Here is a 23883-nt window from a genome sequence, read left to right on the forward strand (position 1 = left end):
CCATGTGACTCTTCACAACAGTATCCAAGTGTTTCACAACTGAAGCCCACCTTCCAGTTAGTGATAGCTGAGCTGCGATATAAAACAATCAAGACAGCAAAGGGTCACTAACATCCAGGAATCCACAACTCTGGCAAGCCTGAAGCCTTCTACCCCAATCACAAGCTCCTTCCTACACCCCATATGTATTTTCATACACTTTTTGTTTCTTCATTGAATTCCAAGTCTTCCCTAGTTCTCTACTCAAACCCGGATCCCCCCAATCCTACATATCCCACTTCCCCCCCAATATCATTCTCTTACCAAACCACACTTTAACCCACTCCTTTCCCTTCTGCCATCTATTTCCTGTGCACCACACCACCTTTCACCCCTGTTACCGCTCCTCTCAACTCACATAAACTTGTTTCCCTCACACCTCACTGGCTTTGTGCCTAACCAGTGGGGCAGCTTTAGTCCCACTGTCAGTCAGGTCCTACCGCTGCTGCACACACATCCGAATGGCACATCCAGACCTTCCTTCCCGGCTCCTCATCAGCTGCTTCCTGCACTTCGCAGCTCTCTCATCTCCACCACCAAAGCCAGCTTCTTCCTCCACACTGCCAGCACCTAGCAAGCAAGAGAAAAAGCATCTTCTCCCATTTCCAGTGACTGAACTGGCTCACCACTCAAGGAAATCACTCACATCTAGGCTTGGCCTGTCTTTAATTCCCAATTGTGCCGAATTGTCTCACGCTGGTAAGCCCAAAGTGACTATAAGAAGACGTGGCACAGCCTCCCTGAGCAGGCTGCTAACCCCCATCACCTCGAAGCCACCGGTATTTCAGGGGCACACTAGACCTCGGCCACGTACACACACCTCCAGAGACGCCTACAATGGCCCGGCTGTTCCTGCCAGTCCAGCCCATCGGCCTGACAGCCTCCCAGCCGGGCGGCAAACCCACCCCGCCGCGGAGCCGGCTGGCCCTCTCCTGGCCTTCAGCGCCCAGGGGCGGTCAGTTGCCTCAGCGCCTCGAGGAGGGTGACAAACATGGCGTCGCCCCCCACCGCCTCCTCCGCCTCACCCGCCAGGGCAGCGGGCACGGCTCCAACGCGGAGCCGGCCGCCAGCACGGCCCCCCGAGGCCGGTCGGGCCTGCGGGCGAGAGACAACGTAGCCGTCCCCGCCGGGGCGGAGGGGCGCCGCCAGGCGGCCGAGGCACCGCCGGGCAGGGCGCCGGGCACCGGGGGAGGCGGCGCCGCAGCAGCCATCGCCGCGCCCATGACCCCCCGGGGCGGGGCGGCTCGGCTGGGCGCGGCTCAGTCCTGCCTCGCGCCGCCGCCGCCCAGGTGCGCGCCGCCTGGCGCAGGTGCTTAAATAGCGGCGCCGGCCGCGCCGCCACAGTCCTTCGCGCCGCAGCCAGGTAAGGGGCGGGCGCTAGGCGCCCTTCGCCGGCGACCGATTGCCGCACCTGCTGCGCTCCGCCCGCCCCCGGCCAGCCCGGGTCCCGAGGCCGGGCCGTGTCGCGCCGCACTGCGGGGTGGCCGCCCCGCTGCCCGCCGCCATGGCGGGACGCCGCCCCTCGGCGCCGGGGCCGGCGCAGCGCCCGCCGTGGGCTGAGGAAAGCCGCCGCGCGGGCGCAGCAGTAGCGGGCGGCGCCGGCCGCTCCTCCGGGGGTCGGTGAGGGAAGCGCGGGTGCGAGGAGGCAGAGCGCGGTGGGAGGGCGGGCAGGCCTGCTGCCGGGGGGGCGGCTCGTCCTCCGGCCGCCCCGTGGCGGGGCCGCGGCGGGCGGGTGGGCTTGTGCCGTGTGTCCCAGCGGCTGGCGTCGGCTCAGCCCCTGTCGCTGCCCGCAAGGGCGGAGGCTAGGGCTGCGCCCCTGCGTGGCACTGACCTAAGGCACGAATGCTGTGGGGTTAGAAAAGCCAGTTTATCTCCTCCCTGGAGAGTCCACCGCTCCCCACGCTGCGTCCCCGCAGTGACCTTTATGCCATCCCTGTGGAGGATGGGATGTGGCTGAAGGGGCCTCTACAGACCATTCCGTTGCTGTGTAACGCCCCGGTTGCTGCTGGTGGCGTGCCTCAGAGCAGGCGCTGGTGGGCAGGCTCTCTCTCGCTGGGGCGGTGGGCTGGCGCCGCACGGGCCGGGCCCCTCTCCCCCACGGGAGCCGGTGGACAGGCTGCCCTGTCTCCCTGCAGCATGTGCGCTTGGGGCATAGTCCATCCTGTGAAGATCATAGGGTGACTGGGAAGGCTTAGTGACTTAGAAGAGAGCGTGCCTGACAGGCTGGTGCATGAGGAGGGGTGTGACATGGGATGCTGCATTTTCCACATGGAGCAGAGCTTACTTGCTTGCTCATGAGTTAGCAGTGGTTTAATGCCCCAGACCAACCCCAAGAAACTGGGACAGGAAGGCTTTGGGTAGCTTTTGGGGTCCTACATCATCTTGAGTCATATCTGTCTCAAAGACTTGTGTAAGTCTCTCTGCCACTTGCCTTTTGCTGCTTTGACGTGCATCAGCCCCATGGGACAGGCTTCAAGTTGCTCTGTCCTGATTTAGCTTTTTGAAGAAAGTCAACTCTGGCTTTAACTGTGTCTGTTTACCTTTTCCCCAGTCTCCCTGCAGGTACTACAGAAAATAGGAGCTGCTTTGTCCTGGCTCTTCTATACCACCAGTGTGTTGTGTACAAAGCATCTCACCCACATGTGTGGGACCCTTCACAGCCTGTTGTTGAAGCTACATGCTGTCTTAGTTGCCTGCATGGCATCCAACCAATGAGTTACCAGACTTTGCTTTGCAAGCTTTTCTTTGTGTCCAGACACGCTTTTGGTGTCCTCGCATCCAACTGTGGCATCAGGACTCTTCCCCCTGCCAAAGTGAGTGGGAAACATTTGTGGACCAGCTTTTTACTCTAGCTGTTTTTCTCTTGTAGCCCACAGGGATAGTAGTTGGCAGCTTCTTCAGAGCACAGTTCTGTCTGGCACAGGTCAGAATCCCTGACTCTGCTGGTTTGTGTTAAGGAGGATCCCTGGTGCACATGTGCCTGGAGACTGGCAGGATTCATCCCAGTTTCTGGAAACTCCTACCCTAGCTGCTTTCCAGCACTTCTCCAGACATTGATTCCTGCCCCACCTGCAGTGGTTGTAAACAACAGCATAACATTACCCTTCTTATACTGTGAGCTAACATAATCATTTTCTCAACCGATATGGGCAGAGTTTCCCTCTGTGGCATCTGCTCCCTGCATAGGAATCTTCTTGCACAGCAGCATCCAAATCTTGGAAGTCCTTCTCCCTGGGATATCAGAGTTTATGCTCAGTGAGATGAGAGCACTGTCAGGCACTAATTAGAGACTGCATACACAAGAGGTCAGGTTGGGTATTTGGCATCTCAAAACTTGTTAGTGCTTGTAGACTTAACGTTGCTTGAAAGTAGAAAACTTAGAAGTACATCCTGTTGAGCATTTCGCCTTAGCTCTTCACATAAGTGATTAAAAACACTGTGGGGAGGGCAGCGTGTGAGAATGAAGGTGGCAAGCTCCAATTTAGTTTAATTTAACCAGCTATGCTCATGGCTGGGTGCTTCTGCTGAATGTCAAGTGAAGAGTGCAATCCAGGGGGGAATTGTGATATGATAAAGACCGGAAAAATGGCACAGGTACAGAGGCAGATGTGAATGGAGGAGAAAATGGGATATAAGGAGTGAGGGGAAGTGGAGAGCCATTATGTTTTGACATGGAAGTTAAAGTGAATGAAGTTGTGAGGACTTTTTCCTTCCAGGTAGCTTGTCCTGTCAAGAGTCATGGTTTAAAGTGAACCTGGGGGGGGGGGGGGGGGGGCAGGGGGCAGTGCTGGGGAATCAAAAATTTAATAAAAAAATAATCACACAATGGTGGTGGTGGTGGTTCCCAGTAGCAGCTCAAAACTTGGAAGTATGGGTGAAAACACCTAAAAGGAAAACTCTTGACAAGGGTGGCTTGTAACTTCTAAGGGGGTTTCCATTGTGGACTACAACTGGCAAGGTATTGTAGTTCTTGAAATAATAACACAGACCAGACCTGGTCCTTCTACGTGAAATCATTTGGGTCCTTTTGCAAGTGAAAGAACAGGAATGGGGCCTACTCTGGGAAGCATAAAACAGAGGGACAGCAGTGGTTTCGTTCTTCCAGTGCTTTTTTCTTTTAATGCTCAGTTCCTGAATTCATATGGTTGCATGAGGCTATCAAATTTCATATGAGTAGGGGGGAGTAGATTTATAGCCCTGCAGTTTGCAGTGGAAATACTGGACAATATGAACTCTCTGAAGGTTCAAGCAGAAAGCAAGAAGTCTCAGTTTCATCATTAAAACTTTTATTTTAAAACCCTTGGAGTTGTTCATAATATGAAAGTTGTAATACAAGTGTTACACAGAAAAATGACAAGGAATTGTGATGTTATTTCCTGTTTTATATACCTGGCATGGGCCAAACTTACAAAAGGGTAAAGCACTATATCATCTAAGTTAAGCTCATAACCAGACTTCCTTTACAAGCTATGTTTCCAATTCCCTCTTCTCTCATACTTAGCTGCCTCTACACCACTGGATTTTGTTCTAAGCAGTTTCTGACCTGGTATTTCCATGTCTGGTCTCAGACTTGGGGTCAATATGAAAGGCAAATTCTCTTATATCAATATTCCAGAGGAGATACCAGATCTAATGGAATTGTTTCAAGCACATGCTCAATATAAGGCTGGCTGCTTTCTTAAAATATTTTTTCTTGAAACACAAGAAATAAAGCTTAATCTTGCATTGGGCTTTCCATTAAAATTTAGTGATAGTGTAAATGAAAAGTAGTCCTCCCTTAGACTTTGCAGCATAAAATCTGTGGCTTTCATCTTCAAAGCCACAACAGACTGTTCTGAATGTTCCTTCTTCTGTGGCCTGAAAGAATTAAGAAAAAATGCACATGCTTCATTTCTAATGTGTGTTTTAATTTAATCTCATGACAAGATTGGTGGAAGAGAAGCGGGCACTGTTGGAGTAATAAGAACAGATCTCTAGTTTTTTTCTTCTTAAGGGCTAATTGTTTGAAAATTTTTTCCTTCACATTATTTCCTTTTGTCCTCATTTACTTGTACTTATGTCCATATTTTCTTCCCTAGAGGGAACGGCAAAGAAAGGATTCAGAGTTCTTTCTAATTATAGTGTATTGCTGTTATAACAGTTAATGTGCCTTAGCAGAAAAATACCTCAAGACAGTTGTGTTTGAAACTGGGCTTTGCTGGGGTTGGGGTTTTTTTGTATTTCGGGTGACCCTTACTCAGTTTTGGGCCTTTGTTGGTAGGTCAGAAAATCTGAGCCACCTCAGATGAATTATGAAAACAGAAATTTTTCAATATGAAGGAGCATATGCAGTTATGAGAAACTATGTTATTAATTTAGGAAAGACCAGTAAAATTGAGGAAGGAGGAGTAATCAGCCTAATCCCACTTTCTGTGCTTGGTAGTGCCTTCAGACTGACTCGAGCTCACACAATATTGAAAGTGTACTTGGCTAAAGGTCTTCAGTTTGAAGTCTACCAGAATGTCTAATATATGGGGGTTTTGTGACATACTGTCCTATCTTTAGTGCTCTTCGTAACCTTTTTTTTTTTTTCCAGACTATGACTCTTCTACCAAGGGCGCCTTAGCAGTTTTTCAAACCAGTGTTAGTAAAGGGGTAGACTGAATTCAGAACAGGGAAGAAACACTTAGCAGACATAGTTTACAAATTAACTGACCATAGTAATGGAGTGCGTTAAGGGAGGTCCCTCAGTTTTGATATTTGAGATGGCTAGCTGGGAGATTTTGTTGCTTCCTGCAGTGGCCATCTTTTTGAGTGGTGCTGCTCTTTCCTTGCCCGTCAAGTCTTATGCTTATTGTGCCTTTTACCAGCATGCAGCTCTCTGCCTTCTCCCTTGTTGCTGGGGGTCTGGTTTGATGTTCAGCAGTAAAACATCTAATAACTTCATCATTCGTGTGTCTGCTCAGCCAATTCTTTAATTGGGTCCTACACTTACAAGTGGCTAAGTAAAGTGACTCAATAGATTGCCTTGCGTTGCAGACAGATAATTATGTATTTGAGTGACTAGTGGGTTTTATGGATGTGTTTTGTTTTTATCTCAGTGGGGCACTGCAGTTACAGGGGAGTCATGCAAAGCTTGTTGTGGCTGACACATGTTCAACAGTTTGTTTCCAGAAATTACATAATACTTTGTATTTCTTGTGGATTAACTGTTGGGGCGTACGTAAGGAGGAAGCAGTATAACCTGACTTTTAGCTTACAGTCATCTGAATTAGTGGCAGGGCAGTGAAAGCTGGTAGAGGAAAGGCTGAAGGTTAACCAACAAACAGCAGCGACCAAACCAATTCTCTACTTGCATCTGTGACAGACTCCTGCAGTCCCTATATATCCTTCCAGATATATCCAAATCACAGATGAAGTTGCCTGTCATGGGAGGCGACTAGTGAGGGGAAGAAGGTCATGCTAAAATGCTGCAAGATGAGTACACTGAAGTACCTCTTACACTTGGTAGGGAACAGCTTTCTCATGGTCTCTTCAGACTTGTTATTTTCCATAGTCTGAAATTCCGCAGGTTTCAGGTTGGCTTTTGGTGGATGGTAGCCACTGGGGCAGAGATGTCTGTAGTTGCTAGTCACTGTGGTATGGAGTACAGGTGGCTGTCTTGAGTCCTTTAGGTCAGGATCCCACAAACTTCCTTGTGGGTAATGGCAGAATTTATTACTTTTTTTTCCCCCTACAGCTCACTGAATGGCACTCTGTCCTAACTTTCAGTCAGGCTTTCACTGCCACAGTTTGTCCACATCCAGTGCATTTCTCATCCATACTACCATATGGACTGTTATTTGCCTCAGCACTATTTTCTTTTGTTTTACTTCTGAATCTAGACTCCTATGGGCATTCTGGGAGCCACCTTTGGTATTTCTTTTTAAAGCTTTCTTGGAGCATAGACAGGATTCAGAATTAGAAGAAGTTGAAAGGAAGTGTGGGAGCAGTATGCTTACCAAGTCTAACTGTGGAATCTGTGAGACTTAAAGTATATGGTCCTTAGTATGTTTTTTTCCTTTTTTTTTTCTGTCTTTTCAAGAGAGAAGCCCAAAATCTTCTGTGTACTAGCTCTTGCAGCTGTATAGGACAGGAAACTGATTTAAGGAGAGAAACAGAAAAGTCTTCATAGCCGGTGGAAGGAGAAGCAAGATTTATATGCTTTGAAAAGGTATGTATTAGAAGATTTACTTGGTTATAAGTCCAATAGTCAGCAGTACTCATTTGCAGTAAGGTTCTTTCTCTCAAGAGCTGTCACTTCCTGCCATTCACTACAGAAATTTTCCATAGCTTTCTGTTTTCAAGGGGAAAGCTACCCTGTCCTTGTTTCTAAAATTCAGACTTTGAAAATTACGTACCCTTAATAGTAAGACTGTTATCTGAAGAAACAAATCATTTAGGTGTGAAACAGCATTTACAGTTGTTTCCAGTCTAACTGTAAAGCAAATTCTGTCGTTTCATCAGCATTCAATGGCAGCAAAATTGGTTAGGCCCTTAAATCCATAATGGAGGTAATACAAAACAGAAAATACACCACGAGTGTACAATACAAGGAGAGTAGCAAATGCAGAAGTAAATACTATAATGTAGCTAATTCCACTGATTGTTTTTTCTTCTTTTGATTCGTGTATTTTCATGTTCACAGATCTACTGTAGTTTTCTGCCACTTAATGGTAACGGGGGGAAAAAAATCCAAAAAAAACCAACTCATCTGCTTGAGGAGATTCTCTTGTAATGTATCCAGTGGCTGTTCCTGCATCAGGAGATGAAGGAAATAATGGACAACATGGGAAACTTATTTTTTTCCTTTTTGTTTTTGGAGCTGTGTTGCTTTGTGCTGGATTCCTGCTTTCAGTCTTTATTCTCCAGTCATGCCCATCTGGAACCTTCAGTGACTGTAATGAGGTCCTTAAGGCTGCTGGGCCTGTGCTGGCTGTAACTGGACTGGTTTGTGTTTTACTGGCACGATCAAGGGCCAGGTTGTATATAAGACAAAGACAATTGCAAAATGAGCAGGTGTACAGCCTTGTTTTTTGTCAAGGGAGCTGTCAGTTTGCCCAGTTTCTCATATTTGGATTCCTGTTTTTAACTAGTGGTATGCTAATTAGCATCCTGGGCATTTGGGTTCCTGGCTGCAGCCCCGGTTGGCACACCATACAGCTCAACCACACCGGCAGTTCTGATGTGGACCTCCAGGGCTGTGGATTCCTGTCACTTCAAATCATGGGACCTTTGATTGTGCTCACTGGGTTGTGTTTCTTCGTGATAGCTCATGTTAAAAAGAAACAAACCTTAAATCTCAACCAAGAATCCTGCGAAAGTGAAGAACATCCTCAGAGCCCTGAATCTTTTCAGGTTACAGTAGGTGGGTAAAAAATGTGTGAACTTTACATTTAAGAGTTAGTAGGGGTTTTTTCCCACTCATGATTTGCCTCTGAATATTACTTGTTTGAGCTCTAAATGTGTCCGTTCTGGCATGTCAGACTATCCAAAACTGAAAAATGTTGCTTTGTCACTTAAGTTTTCTGTATGGTCAGCTGGGTTACCTTTCTATTAAAGACAGAACCTCTCCTTTGGCATAAAAAGGAAAGGTCTCATGGTCTGTGCAAAAGAAGCCATGTAATCTGACACAAATGGGTCCAATCCCACTTCCTTTCCCAAAGGGTATAGCTGACACTGCAAATCACAGGTCTAATGACTTCTGTGACTATATTTAAGATTTATTTTAGTCCTGAGCTCTGACCCCTTAAACAGAAGAATCTGACTCATAAGCATTGTATTGTATTTCTTTTTAATCATGGCCACATCTTCCATCACTCAGAGGTGTAATTACAAAATGTTTCTGTTAATTGCACAGTTATTTGGATAAATGTAAGTTAGCAGGGAATGCTCCCCTGCATATAGTGCTACTTTTAATACCCCATGAATACATTTTATGCATAGATTATTCTGATAACTTTCTAGCTCTCAGAAAGGTTTGAGTCAATCGTAGTGTTGCTTGACTATCATCTGACTAACTGGACTTGGAATACATTATGCAAAGCTTTTTTTGTTCTGCCTGTCAAACCAATGTACAGACCTGTAGCCTGGTAATCCTTAGAAAATGCGAGGATTTAAAGTCAGCTTTCCAGCCACCAGGATAAATCACAGGGTCAGAGAAAGGAATTTGGATTGTCTTTAAAGGCAAGAAAGCAAAATCAGTGGATTCCTTTTATACTTCCATCAGGAAAAGTAAAACTGAAAGGCTGAGGTCTGGTTGGCATAGTGACGTTCTGGAACAGTGGTGACTCAGCTAGAAAACACCCCTTCCTCACTCAGCACTCTTGATGCTCCCTGACCTGTCCCTGCACACAATTTACAAAGGAAAAAAAGTGCCAACCAGCTGTGAATATTTATATAAATTATGCAAGCTCAGTGGCCAACAGGAACTTTCTGCTTAAAGAAAAAATAAGTGTGAAACTCCGCAATAACGAAGTTGAAATTGGCAGATATATGCTGCACAGTACGATAGTGAGTTATAGATCAGTGTTGTGGTACTAATGTTAATAGTGTGCCTTCAGCTACAAGTAATTTAGTAGGGAAACTGTCAAGGCACACAATCAGTCATCAGAACCATTAATGACTTTTGTTATAACACTGCAGTAGATGTGGAGAAACTTAAACTGTCCTGTTTTGGCTATGTGAGGAAAATTAAATACTTGGCTACCCTTAAAATGAGCCAACAACAACTGTATGCTTTGCACTTTCAGTTTCTGAAGACAGACAGCAACGAGAGGTTTATGTCTCTTCCCTAGATGGAACACTCCCCTGCCCTAGCTGTATTTCCTAAATGAAATCTTCCGTTTATCAATATGCTGCATGTTTTGTTTTTTGGTTTTGAACATACCTCCATGTATTCTTAACAGCGCAGAATATAAGAGTTCTGTATGTGGGATCATTGCACTTTATCCTAAATGGCAGACAAGTACAAATACTGTCATTCCAAAGACAGAAAATATTCTAGGATACAGTTAGAATAAACAGTGGTGCCTAATGTTTCAGAGGTAGTAATCGCTGGGGTTTTTTTTCCCTAGGTGATACTGTAATGGTATTCCCACCTCCACCGCCTCCTTATTTTGCTGACCCTGTGTCACCAACTGTGACACATTGTCTTATGTCAAGCGGCTTGCCTACAAGTGAAAGTCCTCCACCATACCACTCTATCTTCAGTAATGGGTAAGACTTTTCTTCTCTGTCTTTGGAAATCTGAACTATTTCTTAAGGTATCAGAGACAATGTTCTTAAATAATCATTGTGAATTAACTTTACTAGGTGCTGCAAAGTTTTCTAGTGCATCACTCAACTTACCTCACATACCTTACTTGAAATGGCATTAAAATATTCTAGTATAAAAGGGAAATCACAAGCCACTGTGTGTCCTTTATGAAGGTTAAATTCTTACCAGTTTATGACTGAAAACTTCTGAAGTGAAAACAAAGCCTTATTTAAACACTTACGCAGATTGTCCAAGAGAAGGTGCCTCTGACAGCAATGCTCCAGTGGCATAATATTCACACTGCCAGATTTTAGGAAGCCTCTGTAGAACCAGTGCAGCAAGCCCTACATGATACTATCTACAGGCCCTGTGACCCTGGGAATGCCACTTTAGTGTGTTCTGTGCTCCCTGTGACCCTTATCTCTCCACCGTGAGGAAATGAGACCTGCCATGCTGGTTTGTCTTGTTGCTGTGTCAAGATAAAAGGATACCTTGATACTGCAGGAGTCTTCAGAGAGCTTGAAGGGAAGGTTGCAATGCCAGCTTCATCTCAGGATGTTGTACATGACACATGCAGCCACTTTTCCATACACGAGTACAGCTGATTTGCTAGATGCCGCCACCACCAAGCTCAGGGAGGAAGAGCTGCCAACTGACAGAGTTGTCTGCACCACAAGAACTTGCAGGGTTATTTAGCCCCTGTGGGTTACCACCAGTGGGCTGCTAACTTGCCACTGCAAGGGCCATACTAGGAGCCGAGAGTAGGTCTGGCCAGGAGAGCTAGATGCCACATGCCTAGAGCCCCCAAATACTTTTCAGGCCGGTAATGATTCAGAATTGACTTGGGTTTATCTTCTGGTAGATCCTATGTCAGCTTGTTTTTGATCTGTGAGTCAGTAGGTGGTGTGGTATTTTTTTCATTGGATGACTTTATTTTACAAGACTGTACCTGCAGCATCCTAAGCACCATCACTGCAACAAAAGCCCCAGCCTGCCTGGCTGTATTCCATTGTAGTACTTGTTGTGCCATTGCTTTAATAGCTTTCTGCTATACTCCAGACTTCTCTGCTCTCTTGAGGCAGTGTGTTTCATGACCAGCTGTACCAGCTGTGTGCCTGATGCTGTGTACTTCTTCAAAATTCAAGTACTAATCTTCCTTTTGAAGCAAGCAAGCAAGCACGAACCCTCTTCCTGCTCGAAGACCTACATGACACAGGAGGAAGATACTTGTGTTCGCAGTGGTACTTATTACTATGCTGTGAGCAGCCATGTCTGTGGGTTTTTAGTCATAATTTGAAGTATACCTGGTGGATTCTTGAGGCTCAGCCCCAGCTTGCAAAGCATTCTGTTCTGTAGGCAGTCACCATCAACAACTACTCATGTTGTCTTCCATTTCCTAGTGCCCTCCTTCAAACATTTTCTCCCCGTGTTTGTTGGACACAGCAGATGCCTCCTTTTGTTGCTTTTATCACAAGCCAGAATGTCCTTCTGCCTCCTGTCAAAATATCTTTATTTTTTAACATAAAATAAACACCTCTATCAAAAACCCTACTCACTCTTACTTGCTACTAGTGCAACACTCTCTAGTGCACAGAGGAACTGGCTCCCAAACAGAAAAACCGATCATGTATATACCACCTAGGGAAGGGAGACGCTCAGTGTTTGCTTCCCACTGACTGAGGTTCAGCTTAAGGTTGATGACCTGTGCTGAAGGATGCAATGTCTAATAAACCTGAGCTACACCCATAATTCATGCAGTCTGCTGTTTTTGCACTTAAATTTTCAGACCAAGTACTTTTTCTACAAAGCTTGTGAGAATCTGTTGATTATTCCTTGCCCTAAACACCTGCCAATTCAGGATGACAAGGGCAGATGCAGGGATGGGAAGATGTCAGGACTGATAAAGAAAAAGTGCTTTCCAGAGAGCAGTGGCTCTTATGACCTGGCACAAATCATTGTGTGAAGAAATATTTTATTTTAAGTATAAATGTATTTGCCTGTTCTCAAATTGTAAGTGAAATCTACCAGCTCTCAGAGCTATACACAGAGCAAGCAGGAGAGAAAATAAACTCCTGCTGCTGAAAGAAGGAATTTACATGAGGTCTCTGTGTTCTAACTAGGCTGGGTGAAGGTGTCCACAGCTGGAAGGTGTTTCATACCAGCTGCTGCTAGTCCTGGAGTTAGGCACCACACTGAGCCTGTCTGTGCTACAACTCCAGCATGTGCTGTATTCCCTTCTGGCATGTACATCCCAGATGTACATACAAAGCAAATGGATGTGTGTGGAGAAATTACTTGCCCTGACTGTGAACCTGGACCTCTGGTAGCTCTGCAACAGCCAATTCAAATACAGTCCATGAGCACCCTCAAAAACCATTTCAGTTTGAACACAATTAGAAGACCAGGCTGGAGTGGATGACTGGAAGAAATACAGGAATATGCATGTTCTCCTGTAGCCTTGCAAGCAGCTGAAAGACAGTGATTCATGTACCACCACTCTGTAAAAGTACGATGCAAAAAACTGAGGGCCACAGCTCCTTTCTACCCTGTATTTCAGGCCCTGAGTTCAGATGTGGGCTGCCTGCCCATGTGCTTGGTAAAATGTGTGGATTATCAAATGGAGTTAAAGAATACAGTGAGTGCATCCTGCACTGAAAAAGAAGAAATAAAGGGCAGTGGGAAAACGACACAAAAGCTAGTTCATCAGACTTCTTGTGGGCTTTCCCTGCAGGCACACATACCAGAGGACCCCTCTTTCCCTCATCCATTCTGCTACAAAATCCCCTGCAGCTGGATCAGCTGCCTCAACCCACAAACGTCCAGTTCTGGTGCGCCAAACTTGTGTGTGTGATCCCATCAACTCAATCATTGTTGATTGTCTGTCTGGACTTCTCCGTCTTGTGAGCATATGTACACAAAGAGGCAGCTGTAGCCCAGCTTGTTGGGGCAGTTTCTAGTAGAGTGGACAAAACACCTCAAACTTGGATGCAGAAACCCTGACCTCCTGCTTTGGTGTTCTGTGGCTGGGGGTGCGCATGCTTTGTGCCCATCCATGCTCCCCAGGGTCCTCACAGAGACCCTGTGAGTTGATACCACCTCTGGCTATTTCAATCAATCATACTCTCCCATGGCTCAGCACTTGGTAGCAGCCACAGCATCTTGACTAGTGCAGATTGGTTCCCAAGACCTTTCGTTGAGAAGCAGTTGCCTCATTCCTCATAATGTAATGCCATGCTTGAAGATCCCAAAGGTGGAAGGGAATACCCATTTTATATGTGGATGGTTACAGGCAAATATAATTTGCTCTTAAGTGCATTGCTCCATGTTCTGTCAACAAGTGCTGTGGTGGAGGCAGTGCTGCATGAGAGAGCTTGTAGGAAGCTGAGTCATGGTCTGATCCCAGAAGTGGTTGGGTTTTTTCCTGCAATCTATTATATAGTGTTTCAGCATTTTTCTTGTATATTCTCTCTCTCCTTTAAACACACACACTCACACACCAGTAACAGCACTGAAAATGAATTAACTATGCTCTGTATTCCTGCTCCTCACAGAATGTTAGTGGGATTACAGATGTATGCACAAAAGCAAGAGTCAGCTCTCAGAGTGAGTCGTGAGAAATGAGGAGGTCTTCCCTTCCCTTAGGAAGCAGCTGAAGCGGTATGCTGAGAGCTAACTCCAGGGCGAGATGAGCAGGGTACCGGAACCATGCGGGTGCAACCGATTGGGATCCAGTTATGATGGTCAGAGGAGAGCAGTGAATACTTTGCTGCCCTCCTTGACTGTCATTTGGAACTTAGCATTCTGGTCATGCCCAGTTGCTTCTGTTTCTCTAGTTCTGAGCAGGACTGCTACTCCTTATGTCTGTCGTGGGTTGCTGGAAAGCCTAATAAAAGTTTCAAGTTGCCTTTCCTGGAAGATCTCAAATGGCCAAGGATTGTGATTTTTGAGATACAATTCTAAGTCTGGTAACTGTCTTTCATAAGGGAGGGGGACTGTGTCTGTGATACGACTACAGAAGGAAAGATACATTAGGAGCTGAGGATCAAGAGATTTAATAAGATTGTGAGACAGCCCTGCCAGAAGCAGCTGATACCCATAAGCCAGGCTGTGACTAGTGATGTGAAAGGTTAGAAGGGAGCATGTTTGCCCTTCCCCTCTGAAGAAAGAGTTGTCCTATGAGTCATAATGTAGCCCACAGAATGAAATCCTAATGCTTATGCAAGTTCCTTGCTTCAGGGATTTTTAGAGAGAGTGTGTGCCTACATACATGTTTATATAAGTCAAGTAGCATTTCACTCGCTGTAGAGAAATGAATTATGCTAATATGCAGTTTTGTGTTTTATAGAGCACAGCTTGCAGATGATGAAAGAACAGTTGCTGTTAGAGACTATGAAACCATATATACAATTTCTGGAAGCAGCTCGCCTTCAGACATTTTACCGATGCTTTACCTCTCCTCTGAATCACCTCCAAAATATGAAGAAAAAGCATCAATAACAAGTAATGACTATTCTCCATGTTCTTCTTCATCTTCATCATCTATTTCCTTAGCCACAACTGACACCAGCTCATAGAGAACTGTCAGTTAGATTTAATTTTAAATTAAATTGTACACTCAGATTTAGAATTTTTGAATTTATTTACATTTTGTAATAAAACCAATAATGTTGGATGTGTCTCATTTTTCATTAAAAAGCATAAATGATGAATCTGGGTTTCAAGAAGTATTAGGTAATGTTGGTCTCCTGAGCCAGCAGTCTGAAGGGATTCAGTTCCCTGCAAGAATATTAAATGCTCATCTTCTATTACAGCTTCAGTTTCTATTTTTAGTTGTGCTTTATATAATGGGAGGTGCTAAGTAGAGACCAACTTTTTTTGCTTATTTTATTTAAATCCATTTGGAGCTTCAAAAAAGAAATAATTAGGAAGTGGTTTTATTTCTGTATGACTTTTATGGAAAATACTTGTTTGCAAAGTTACTGACTTTATATGTGCTCTGAGAGCATTACAAATAGGGTGTTGAATATTGGGACCAAGTATATTGTGGAGAACTTAAATGGTTACTTTTTGGTCTGCCTAGTAACAAACACTCCATAGCTTAATTTAGACCCTCTCTGGTCGTTATGTAAGTATAATCCCTATGAAAATCAGTTTTAGCCAGCAGTTAAGAGCCCTAAGGCAGCACTGAGGATAGTTAATAGGCTAACAGTTTAACTGTGGCAATGACTGTTTCAGGGGGATTAAGCTACTGTTATATATCATCATTCATGTTTTATACAAGGAGAGCTTGTTTTGTGAGAGTGAGTGCCACTCAGCGATGTTATCTTCCAGGTGCAGACATTACCAGCAAATGCAAGAGATGCAGTTTCACGGAAATCCATGCAACAGGCGTTTTTAACTGACACAGAACTTGACAGACCCTTCAGAAATACAGCCCTCTCAGCTCCTCTGTCCCTATGCTAACCCTAAGTTAGCAGTAGCTGCCTGCCTTCACAATGGGGTGACAACAGACTTTAGTTTGACTTTGTGATTGTTTGCACCCATTCCCAAACTGAACGATTTGCTTGTAGTAGGTAAGGACAATTAGCAGCAACTGAGTTGCTGCTGTCTAATGCTTTACAACTTGCTCTGAACCTGATGCTGTGTCCAAAACCAGAAGGTGGCAGAGCTACCGTTTGGGCTTGGTTCAGTGTGGTGAACTTACTGGCGTTAAAACATCTTGCAAGAGCGATCTATGTCTTAATCATCTGAGTCTCTGAACACCTGTGTGCTCTGGGACCTCAGCTACAGCTTGACTTAGTCTTCTGCCATGCTGAATTTCAGGGAACCTGGCTGCAGCAGAATGCCAAGCTTTGAATCAAGCACTGAAGTTCCTTCCTGTGCCTGGGGAAAGGTGATTGCCTTGTGTCATCTTTCTATGACCATGCCTTTCACCTGCAGAGTTCTTCGGAGAGATGTTCAGGTCCTGCATTTGGCCATTTAATTCTACCTCTGTGTTGTTCCCTGAGTCATGCTAGGGCAGCTCTTTGTGCAGGCACACAAAAACAAACCAGCCAGTCAAGGGAGGTATATTTAGCCATCAACAGAGCTCAGGGGTTTAAGCGTGCAGAGTAATAAGCAAACACAGCATAGAGAGGGATTTAGTGTGTGGGAGCTGATTAAACTGGCATGGCTTAGCCATGGGAAATGTCTGTATGAAGAAAGGGGATCCACAAAAGCCAGCAGGTATTTTGTCCTCTTTTCTCAAGTGTTTTTTACCTAGTGAGTTTTTCAAGGATGCTATTCCTTGAATGCCTTCTGTAATCCAAGCTATGGTGTACAATCTCTTTCATTATTTTTTTTTAAGCTTTTGTTTGTAACCTGAAGCAGTGGTGCCCACTGCCCTGCATGGTTCATGCTTACAAGGCCTTGCACATGTCAAAGAAGCTTCTTTCTGTCTCTGGATTTATCATGCTGTTATATAGCAAGTACAGAAGCTGGGGTATTTTACCTGTGCAAAGATCAATGTTGGGTTTGTTCTGTTATTTGAATTACAAGTGAACACTCATTTGCTGAAAAGGTTAAACATCAAAAAGCATTTACTCTAAACAAATAAATCTTGAAATATGGTACCGTCTTCAAAAAAAAACCTACAGTCATGTCTGATTGCTAACTGTAAAGGTATTAACCTTTTGTGCTGCCTGCACTTTGCTCAATCAGTTGTTCCCAAGATGTACCCAGGAGACCAGACAAATCAAGTATGTTGACTCTAAGCTGAGTCCTCTGGAACTGAAACATGATCTTGTTTTTCTTCAGGGTTATTGTGTTTTGATCTTCTACTGCAGAGTCTCCAGTGCAGATCACCTTATTTCTGAAAAAGCAGTCTTCATGGAAAGCATGCTCTAGAGAGCTGCTGACCTGACTCTTTGGAGTCAGTACCTGAATTTCCTGGGAAGGGTAGGTGCTAACTTACCTCTGAAAAAGAGGATTGAAAACTGGTTCTCTCTGTGTCATCTTGATAAGATGCTTAAGAAATAGTTCAAGTTATGGCTGTATTAGTATCTCCCATTTCTGACTTGGAGAATCTTTCCTTGAAAACTTGGTGGGTGAGCTGGTTGCATTTCCATAACCTGCTCAGCACAGAGAGAGCTAACATAGCCAGGGCAACAGTATTTGCTTACTGTGCTGTCAAAATCTGTTTCAGCAAGGTCAGAAAATATAAGAGGCTAGCAGATCTGCCTCCACCACTGAAGGCTACCACTGGTCGAACAGCATTAGTGGGAGGAATTTTTGATGTGGGGAGTAGGGGTGAAATGTCTGTATTAGAAAGGAAGCAACACCTTGTAAAACTATAAAAGTAGCTTAAAATAATACAGAATAGCATTTTTATTGAGGAAGTGAGATACTTTACTGTCACACTAATGGTGCTATAACCCCCTTTCTGCCCTAAGGTTAGCTTAAGTGCTTGACATACAAATGCTAGGGTGCAAATCAAGTTGGTTACTGATTCACACTTACTTAAACAGGCAAAGTGGGAGGTAAGGATTGCTTAGCATTTGTAAGTGAAGTTAAAGTCTCTCTTCCTTGCTGCCTGCACTGACATTGCTCTGCTTCTAACTGCAACACTGCAATCCTTTGGATATGAGAAGGATTTACTAAAATATAAATGGATACCTCTTCTCTGGCAGAAATCTTTCTTCTTGCATCACCAGCAGCTAAAAATAAATAGAAAGCTAACTCATCTGAAAAACTTGAGATTGCACAGATCTCTGCAATGATGCTGGTTTTAGGACAGCAGCACTTGCTGGATTGCACCCACCCCATCCTTGGCCCTTGTGGTTAGTAGCGCTGTATCCATCTATCCCTTTTCTATCCTGCCTCTTCAGAGTCATGGTTCGTGGAGCACTTCTGTGTCCAGGCAGACATTTTTGTCAATATCTCCACATTTCTGCAGCGAACATGTCAACCTTCATCTAGCATGGTGCTCCTCCCTCTATCACACGTGTGTATGTGGATCATTAGGTATGGGAATACCTTCAATTTGGTGTGCCTGCTCACAAGACAACATTTCCTGGGAGCATACAAAACTACCTTGCAGGCAGATGCAGTTGCGGGCAGCTGGCTGAACCTGCTCCTCACAGCTTATTTATGCTTTGAGGCTGGCACTGTGCTGGTACAGGGCAGGAGTGCAAGGCCCACTTGTGATGGTTATTTAGGTTCTGCTCTTACACACGTAATGCATGTTTTCCACTGGAGTTGCCATGTACAGTTGCCTTTCTCTAGGAAAAAGTCTCTCTTAGTCAAATCATTGACTCCTTAATCTTCCTTCAACTGAATGTTTCAATATGGAGTATACCTTGTACCTACTCTTTTTAAAGCCAATCAGTATGTGATAGCATGGTATAATTTTCTTTTATACAACATCTTTTGCATGTTCTGTGACTGAGTCCCTGACTATATTATAGGCATGTAAGAAAATAAAACTTCACTACAACAGGCTGATAATGTGAACAACTATGTAAAAATAAATAGCAGAAGGACAGGAGAAAAGGATTAAGTGTAGGCCTGTCAGTGTTTACTAGGATGACTCTTGAAACAGGTTAGAGAACTGAGGAGGTGCAGAGCCTTGCAGGAAACCTGCTTCTGACAGCAAGTACTGCAGGGGAAGACTGCATTGGTGACAGAAAATTGTGTAGAGGAACAGAAAGCAAAGAAGCACTTGTGTTCAGGGGTAAGGTCACTGAAACAGATGGGAGCAAAACTGTAGTGAGATCTCAAAATGGCACCCATTCTGAAAACCTTGCTCTGACCAATTCCTTAAGGTTTCACAAATGTATTTTCCTTTGTTTAAGAGTTATTTCAGGTAAAAGGGGATGCATTTAGTAAATCAGCATGTTTAAGTGAATTCCCAGAGCGTACGCTTACTTGGCAAAGAAAAGTACTGGCCTTAAAAACTCAATGTGATCCAGTGATCTCTTAAGATTGCCTGAATGCAGCATTGCCACCGTGTCTGGAAATAATGGGAGAAATCTTGGGAGGCTTAGAATAAATTGTATCTTACAAAGAGGGGCAGTTTACAGGGAAAGGTGTAATTTCAATTTAGATCCTGCTGCACCAAACAGAAGGTGTTTTCCATCCCATTTTCAAAGTTCAAGAGACAAGTAGCCTTGGAAGAAACCACCTGTATTCTCCAGCTGTGCTGCGGGCTTGCTTAACAGCCATGAAGTCATGTCCTAGGCCAGAGGCAAAGAGCATCAGCCATGGGATGATGCAACACCCAATTTGGAAAACTCTGACTCCAGCCAGCATCTAAGGACCATTGTGTAGGACCAAGGAAGCACTCCAGCACAAGCTTGTTGCAAATAGCAGTTGCAGAGTTCTTGAATGAATGAGGGGAGGAAGGTGATACTACATCTGTACATACCATTAGTTACCCAGCTATGGTGATACAGTGCTGCTTTCAAAAGGATGTTGGAAAGCCTGGAAGATTCAGCATTCAGTGACAAGAGTGATTCATGGTATGGAAAAACCTGACTTGTGGGGAGCAGTAACACAAGTCATTCCATTCAGTTTACCAAATGCAAGGCTAAAGGTGACTTACATTTTAGCTATAATTACTAATATAAGGACAGCTTATCTAGTATTTCAGCACTTTCTGATGTAGTTGTCATCATAGGAACCCACTGCATTGCAAGCCCTAACACTGCTCAAGTGGTGCGGACTGTCCTGACTAGACTTGGTGCTCTGGGAAAGGCTGGTTAGAGAATTTGTTGGCACCCTTGGTGATAGAAAACACGTAATACTGACTTCGGAAACTTCCCAGATGTTTTTTGAAGGAGTCCACCACTAATAATCCCTCAAGGTCTATCTGCTAACAAATGAGAAAAACACATCTGCAATTGCATTCAGCAGCAGTTGATGCTTCAGCTAAAGGTGCCAAATTTGGTGAGCAGCCCCTTTCAGAAGTGAGCTGTTGTCACACATTGTGCTATGAACGAACGCACAGTAGACTAAAAAGGCACCTTTACTGATTTTGAAGAAGCAGTCTGAAAGGTGGATTTTCTAGTTCTAGAGCTATTTTTATCTTACAAATCTGAGGATAAGCTTGCTTCCCCAGAGCCGCTGGTAGCAGGAAATAGCACTATATGTTCTACCACCCGAGTAGTAATCTCTGTCCTGCGTGTACTCCCCTGCTATGCTAGTCAAAACAGATCGAGTAGTTGGGAGATTTTTCCTCCTTAAGGAATTATACAGGCATTCTACCAGAACCCTCTGGCAGCAGTTACTTTAGTCTGAAACTGTTAGGAGAGAGAAGATCTCAACATTCAATTAATCTGTCTGTTTAATATATGGGACATATGTTCAACAGACCGATTCATTGTGATGTAAAAAAACATTCTAGGTACTTCTGAGTACAGTGTAAGGTCCCTCACTGCACCAGGTTTAAGATTACGGAAGATGCTTTCTCATGTCTGCAATAGTGTGCTATTCAGTGTATGTGGGCTTCATTCAGTGTAAACTTTAAGGAAGGGGTGGAGACCCCACAACAAAAAATGTCCATAATTAAGGGGAAATTACAGAGCAGTTACGCTACCTTCAAACAGCTGGAAAGCTTTGGCTGGCTTGAAATAACTTCTCCCACAACCAGCAGCTCTCCCAAGCTGTTCAGCACTCACCACCCTGTTGCCGCTTACCCTCCCACCCACCTACTGCTCCCCCTTGGCAAAGTATCAGAAAACCTACTTTGATATTTTTTAAACCACGGAAGCTCTGGGCTGCAGAACAAGCTGCAACAGGGGTCCAGGCATGGCTATAAATGTCACACTTCAGAGCACTGCAAAGCACCCCCAGCAATGGCCACACATTTTCCTGCAGAAAATGGAGCTGGATGTGGTGGCCAAAGGACAGCGAGAGTCACCACACTGCTGTTGACTAAACGTATGCTGTCCATATGTTGGATGCGTCAGCTGGCAGGGGGCCTAGGAAAAGCTGCGGTGGCTGCAGCTTCCTTTCTCTCCCATCTGGCATGGGCACAGCGAGGAAGTATCTGTGGGTGCCAAATTAAAGAAGAGGACAAACAAAGAGATAAGCAGCCAGGCAAGGATGAAGCCATTTTGGAAGCAACGGTGGTAATTCAAGGAGTCTTTAGTGATCACTTCAGGCTTCACTTCTCAGACCTTTATTCTTCTAAGCAAAGTTTATTCTTTCACATGATGGACTCTGTTAACCATACACACACACAGTTCTTGTATAACTAACTTGAACCTTTGACTTTCAAAGCTCTGCCAAGTCCCTTACAAGCTCCCTTTCTCTTGAGGCAGAAGATACATTACACTCAGTAATGGAGCAGAACAACAACAATGTAGAAGATTTCTCCTTGAATGTCTTTTCTGTCACTCCTTATCAGCCAAACAGATCCGATGCCCTGGTGTCAGATGGGGATAAAGCTGGTGCCACTTTGCTCTTTTCAGGTGTGTTTTTGGGACTGGTGGGGATCACTTTCACTGTGATGGGATGGATAAAATACGACGGCATTACTCACCTGGAGTGGACTCAGTTACTAGGGCCTATTCTGCTGTCTGTTGGAGTAACTTTTATTCTGATTGCTGTTTGTAAATTTAACATGCTTACATGCAAGCCCTGTAAAGAAAGAGAGGAAAATACATCAGACCTTGACCAGACCACCAGCGGACAGTCTTTTGTCTTCACCGGCATTAACCAGCCTATAACTTTTCACGGTGCCACGGTGGTACAGTACATCCCTCCGCCATACCCACCCCAGGAAGGCATTGCTGTGAGTCCTGGCTACCTTCACCCGGTACTCAGCTGCTGCGGTGCTGCTTCCTCCAGCACCTCACCGATTCCCACTCCGGGCTCCTCTCACTTCTGCCCTGCCTACCCCCTGGATAATCCAGCTTTTACTGGAGATGAGAACTACACTACTTATCCTGCAGAGAATACCAGGTATCAGAGGTACATCTTCTGAAATGCCTTAGTGTGTTTGGACAGAGGCTTCTGAGTATTTTAAGTGCTTTGTATGGTTTCAAAGGAAACAAAAGCTAGTCCAGGGTGTTACCCTTCTTCAGACATATTTTTTGTCTTTGTTAGGAGTATTTCTTGAGTGAAGGCTATGGAGTCATAATTTTTCTGGAAAGCATTTTTATCCAAATTAAATTAATTTACGAATCCCTTTCAATATTCAATCTACTAAATCTCATGTTATTTTTTAAGATATTAGCATATATGCTCCTGCCTGGGTGGGGTGAGGGGTGGTGGTGTATGCTTATATTACTACCTTTAGGCTGTTGACCAGAAGGTTATCATATGTACAGCCACAGGCTTCCACTCAAACACAATCACAACACACGAGTCAGCGCACAAACAGCATTTTTACAACAATGCAAGAATCAGTTTGGTACCAGATGCTTTACCTCCTGATTATGCCTGGTCACAACACACTGCTTTTGCACTGTAGCAACCTTCCAGCCCTTAATCTTTTCCTGGTTTTGGGGCATAAGTAAGATCACTGCTATTACAGATCAGTACGAAACTGCTTTAATCAAAATAATTTTCTATAGTTCTTTCCCCTAAGGAAAAATATTCTAATTATAGAAATTAGCGTTATATCCTTCTTAGAACATGTCACTTTTAGTTCATTTATGAAAGTCTGTTTGAAAAACTGCTGACTGACCCATTGTCTTCAGCAAGATGTGTGACAGGCATAGGCAGCACGAAAACAAAGGTCACCTCCTGACACTTTTATACCTCATGAAAAGAACACAGCAAATGGTTGAATCACAGTAAAACTTCATCTTGTAGCATTTCTGAAGAAGTCGGGAAGTGCTTTGCTCAGATAAGGCTGACAGAATGCAGCACTGAGGTTACTTGCATGTTTTGTGTTTGCTAAATTCTTCTTGTGCCCACTCACCTTCCTATTTTCAGGTCAGATGACAGTTCTGATGAACCAGAACCGCTGGAAGTCTATGCCTGTGATGACTTGTCACCTCCACGTTATGAGGAACTATACCCACTGTCTTCATAAAATAACCACAGACAACAGATGACAATTTTAAGAGACACCAGCTTTTTAATCCCAAGAATCTTTTTCTTTAAACACTTGCGTGATAAGTGAATGTGAGCAAGGTCTTGTTACTGATACACAGTTTAGTATCACTGAAGATATTTAACCAATCCCTTATTTTTTTGCCTCAAAATTCATTAGCCTTTTGCTATGCAGTTTAATAGCAGAGCTATTAATTATTTGATGCCAAAACTATTAATACCAAAGCTATAAACTCAAGGTTCTAAACCCATATTAGAGTTGCCAAAAAAAAAGCCCGATTTTCAGACTTGCTGAAACCAGTGTGAACTGTGAATGCACAAGATGCTTGTGGAAGGTCGTGATTGCTGCTGGACATTCAGCATTATTAGAAAGCACTTGATGTATTCTTGATGTATTTTCCCTCTTGATTGCTTGGAAAACTTCAGAAGTGCTCAAGTGTCTGATCCATGAAAATGCCTGTGATATTTTAATTCTTTCTGATTCCTTAGACTAGCACATTTATTAGCAACTCCAGTCAACAGATCAG

The 23883-nt window shown here is 44.4% G+C and overlaps 2 protein-coding genes across 5 annotated transcripts; both read left to right on the forward strand.

Annotated features, from left to right (window-relative positions):
• The first annotated feature begins 1272 nt into the window (after nt 1-1272).
• On the forward strand, nt 1273-14985 carry TMEM171 (transmembrane protein 171). 4 transcript variants are annotated; one of them, XM_037374472.1, is made up of 6 exons: nt 1273-1402; nt 2591-2852; nt 7103-7231; nt 7706-8425; nt 10134-10275; nt 14661-14985. In XM_037374472.1, exons 4-6 carry the CDS (start codon nt 7795-7797, stop codon nt 14887-14889), a joined length of 1002 nt encoding a protein of 333 aa, XP_037230369.1. In that variant the 5' UTR covers nt 1273-1402; nt 2591-2852; nt 7103-7231; nt 7706-7794; the 3' UTR covers nt 14890-14985. The 4 variants fall into 4 exon arrangements, with proteins under 4 accessions (XP_037230369.1, XP_037230371.1, XP_037230372.1 ...); XM_037374474.1 differs by having other exon boundaries at nt 7107-7231; XM_037374475.1 differs by lacking the exon at nt 2591-2852 and having other exon boundaries at nt 7107-7231.
• A 6635-nt stretch (nt 14986-21620) lies between these two features.
• TMEM174 (transmembrane protein 174) lies at nt 21621-23661 on the forward strand. Its single transcript, XM_037372618.1, has 2 exons — nt 21621-22267; nt 23237-23661. The coding sequence occupies exons 1-2, from the start codon at nt 21636-21638 to the stop codon at nt 23334-23336; spliced, it is 732 nt and encodes a 243-aa protein (XP_037228515.1). The 5' UTR covers nt 21621-21635; the 3' UTR covers nt 23337-23661.
• Nucleotides 23662-23883: the final 222 nt, after the last annotated feature.

The sequence above is a fragment of the Falco rusticolus genome, chromosome Z (assembly GCF_015220075.1).
Source record: "Falco rusticolus isolate bFalRus1 chromosome Z, bFalRus1.pri, whole genome shotgun sequence".
Classification (NCBI taxonomy): domain Eukaryota; kingdom Metazoa; phylum Chordata; class Aves; order Falconiformes; family Falconidae; genus Falco; species Falco rusticolus.

Coding starts and splice junctions, on each gene's coding strand:
- TMEM171 (XM_037374472.1), top strand. CDS start 7,795: ATGTATCCAGTGGCTGTTCCTGCATCAGGAGATGAAGGAAATAATGGA. Junction 8,426..10,133: donor ATCTTTTCAGGTTACAGTAG/GTGGGTAAAAAA, acceptor TTTTTTCCCTAG/GTGATACTGTAATGGTATTC. Junction 10,276..14,660: donor CACTCTATCTTCAGTAATGG/GTAAGACTTTTC, acceptor TGTGTTTTATAG/AGCACAGCTTGCAGATGATG.
- TMEM174 (XM_037372618.1), top strand. CDS start 21,636: ATGGAGCAGAACAACAACAATGTAGAAGATTTCTCCTTGAATGTCTTT. Junction 22,268..23,236: donor GAGAATACCAGGTATCAGAG/GTACATCTTCTG, acceptor TCCTATTTTCAG/GTCAGATGACAGTTCTGATG.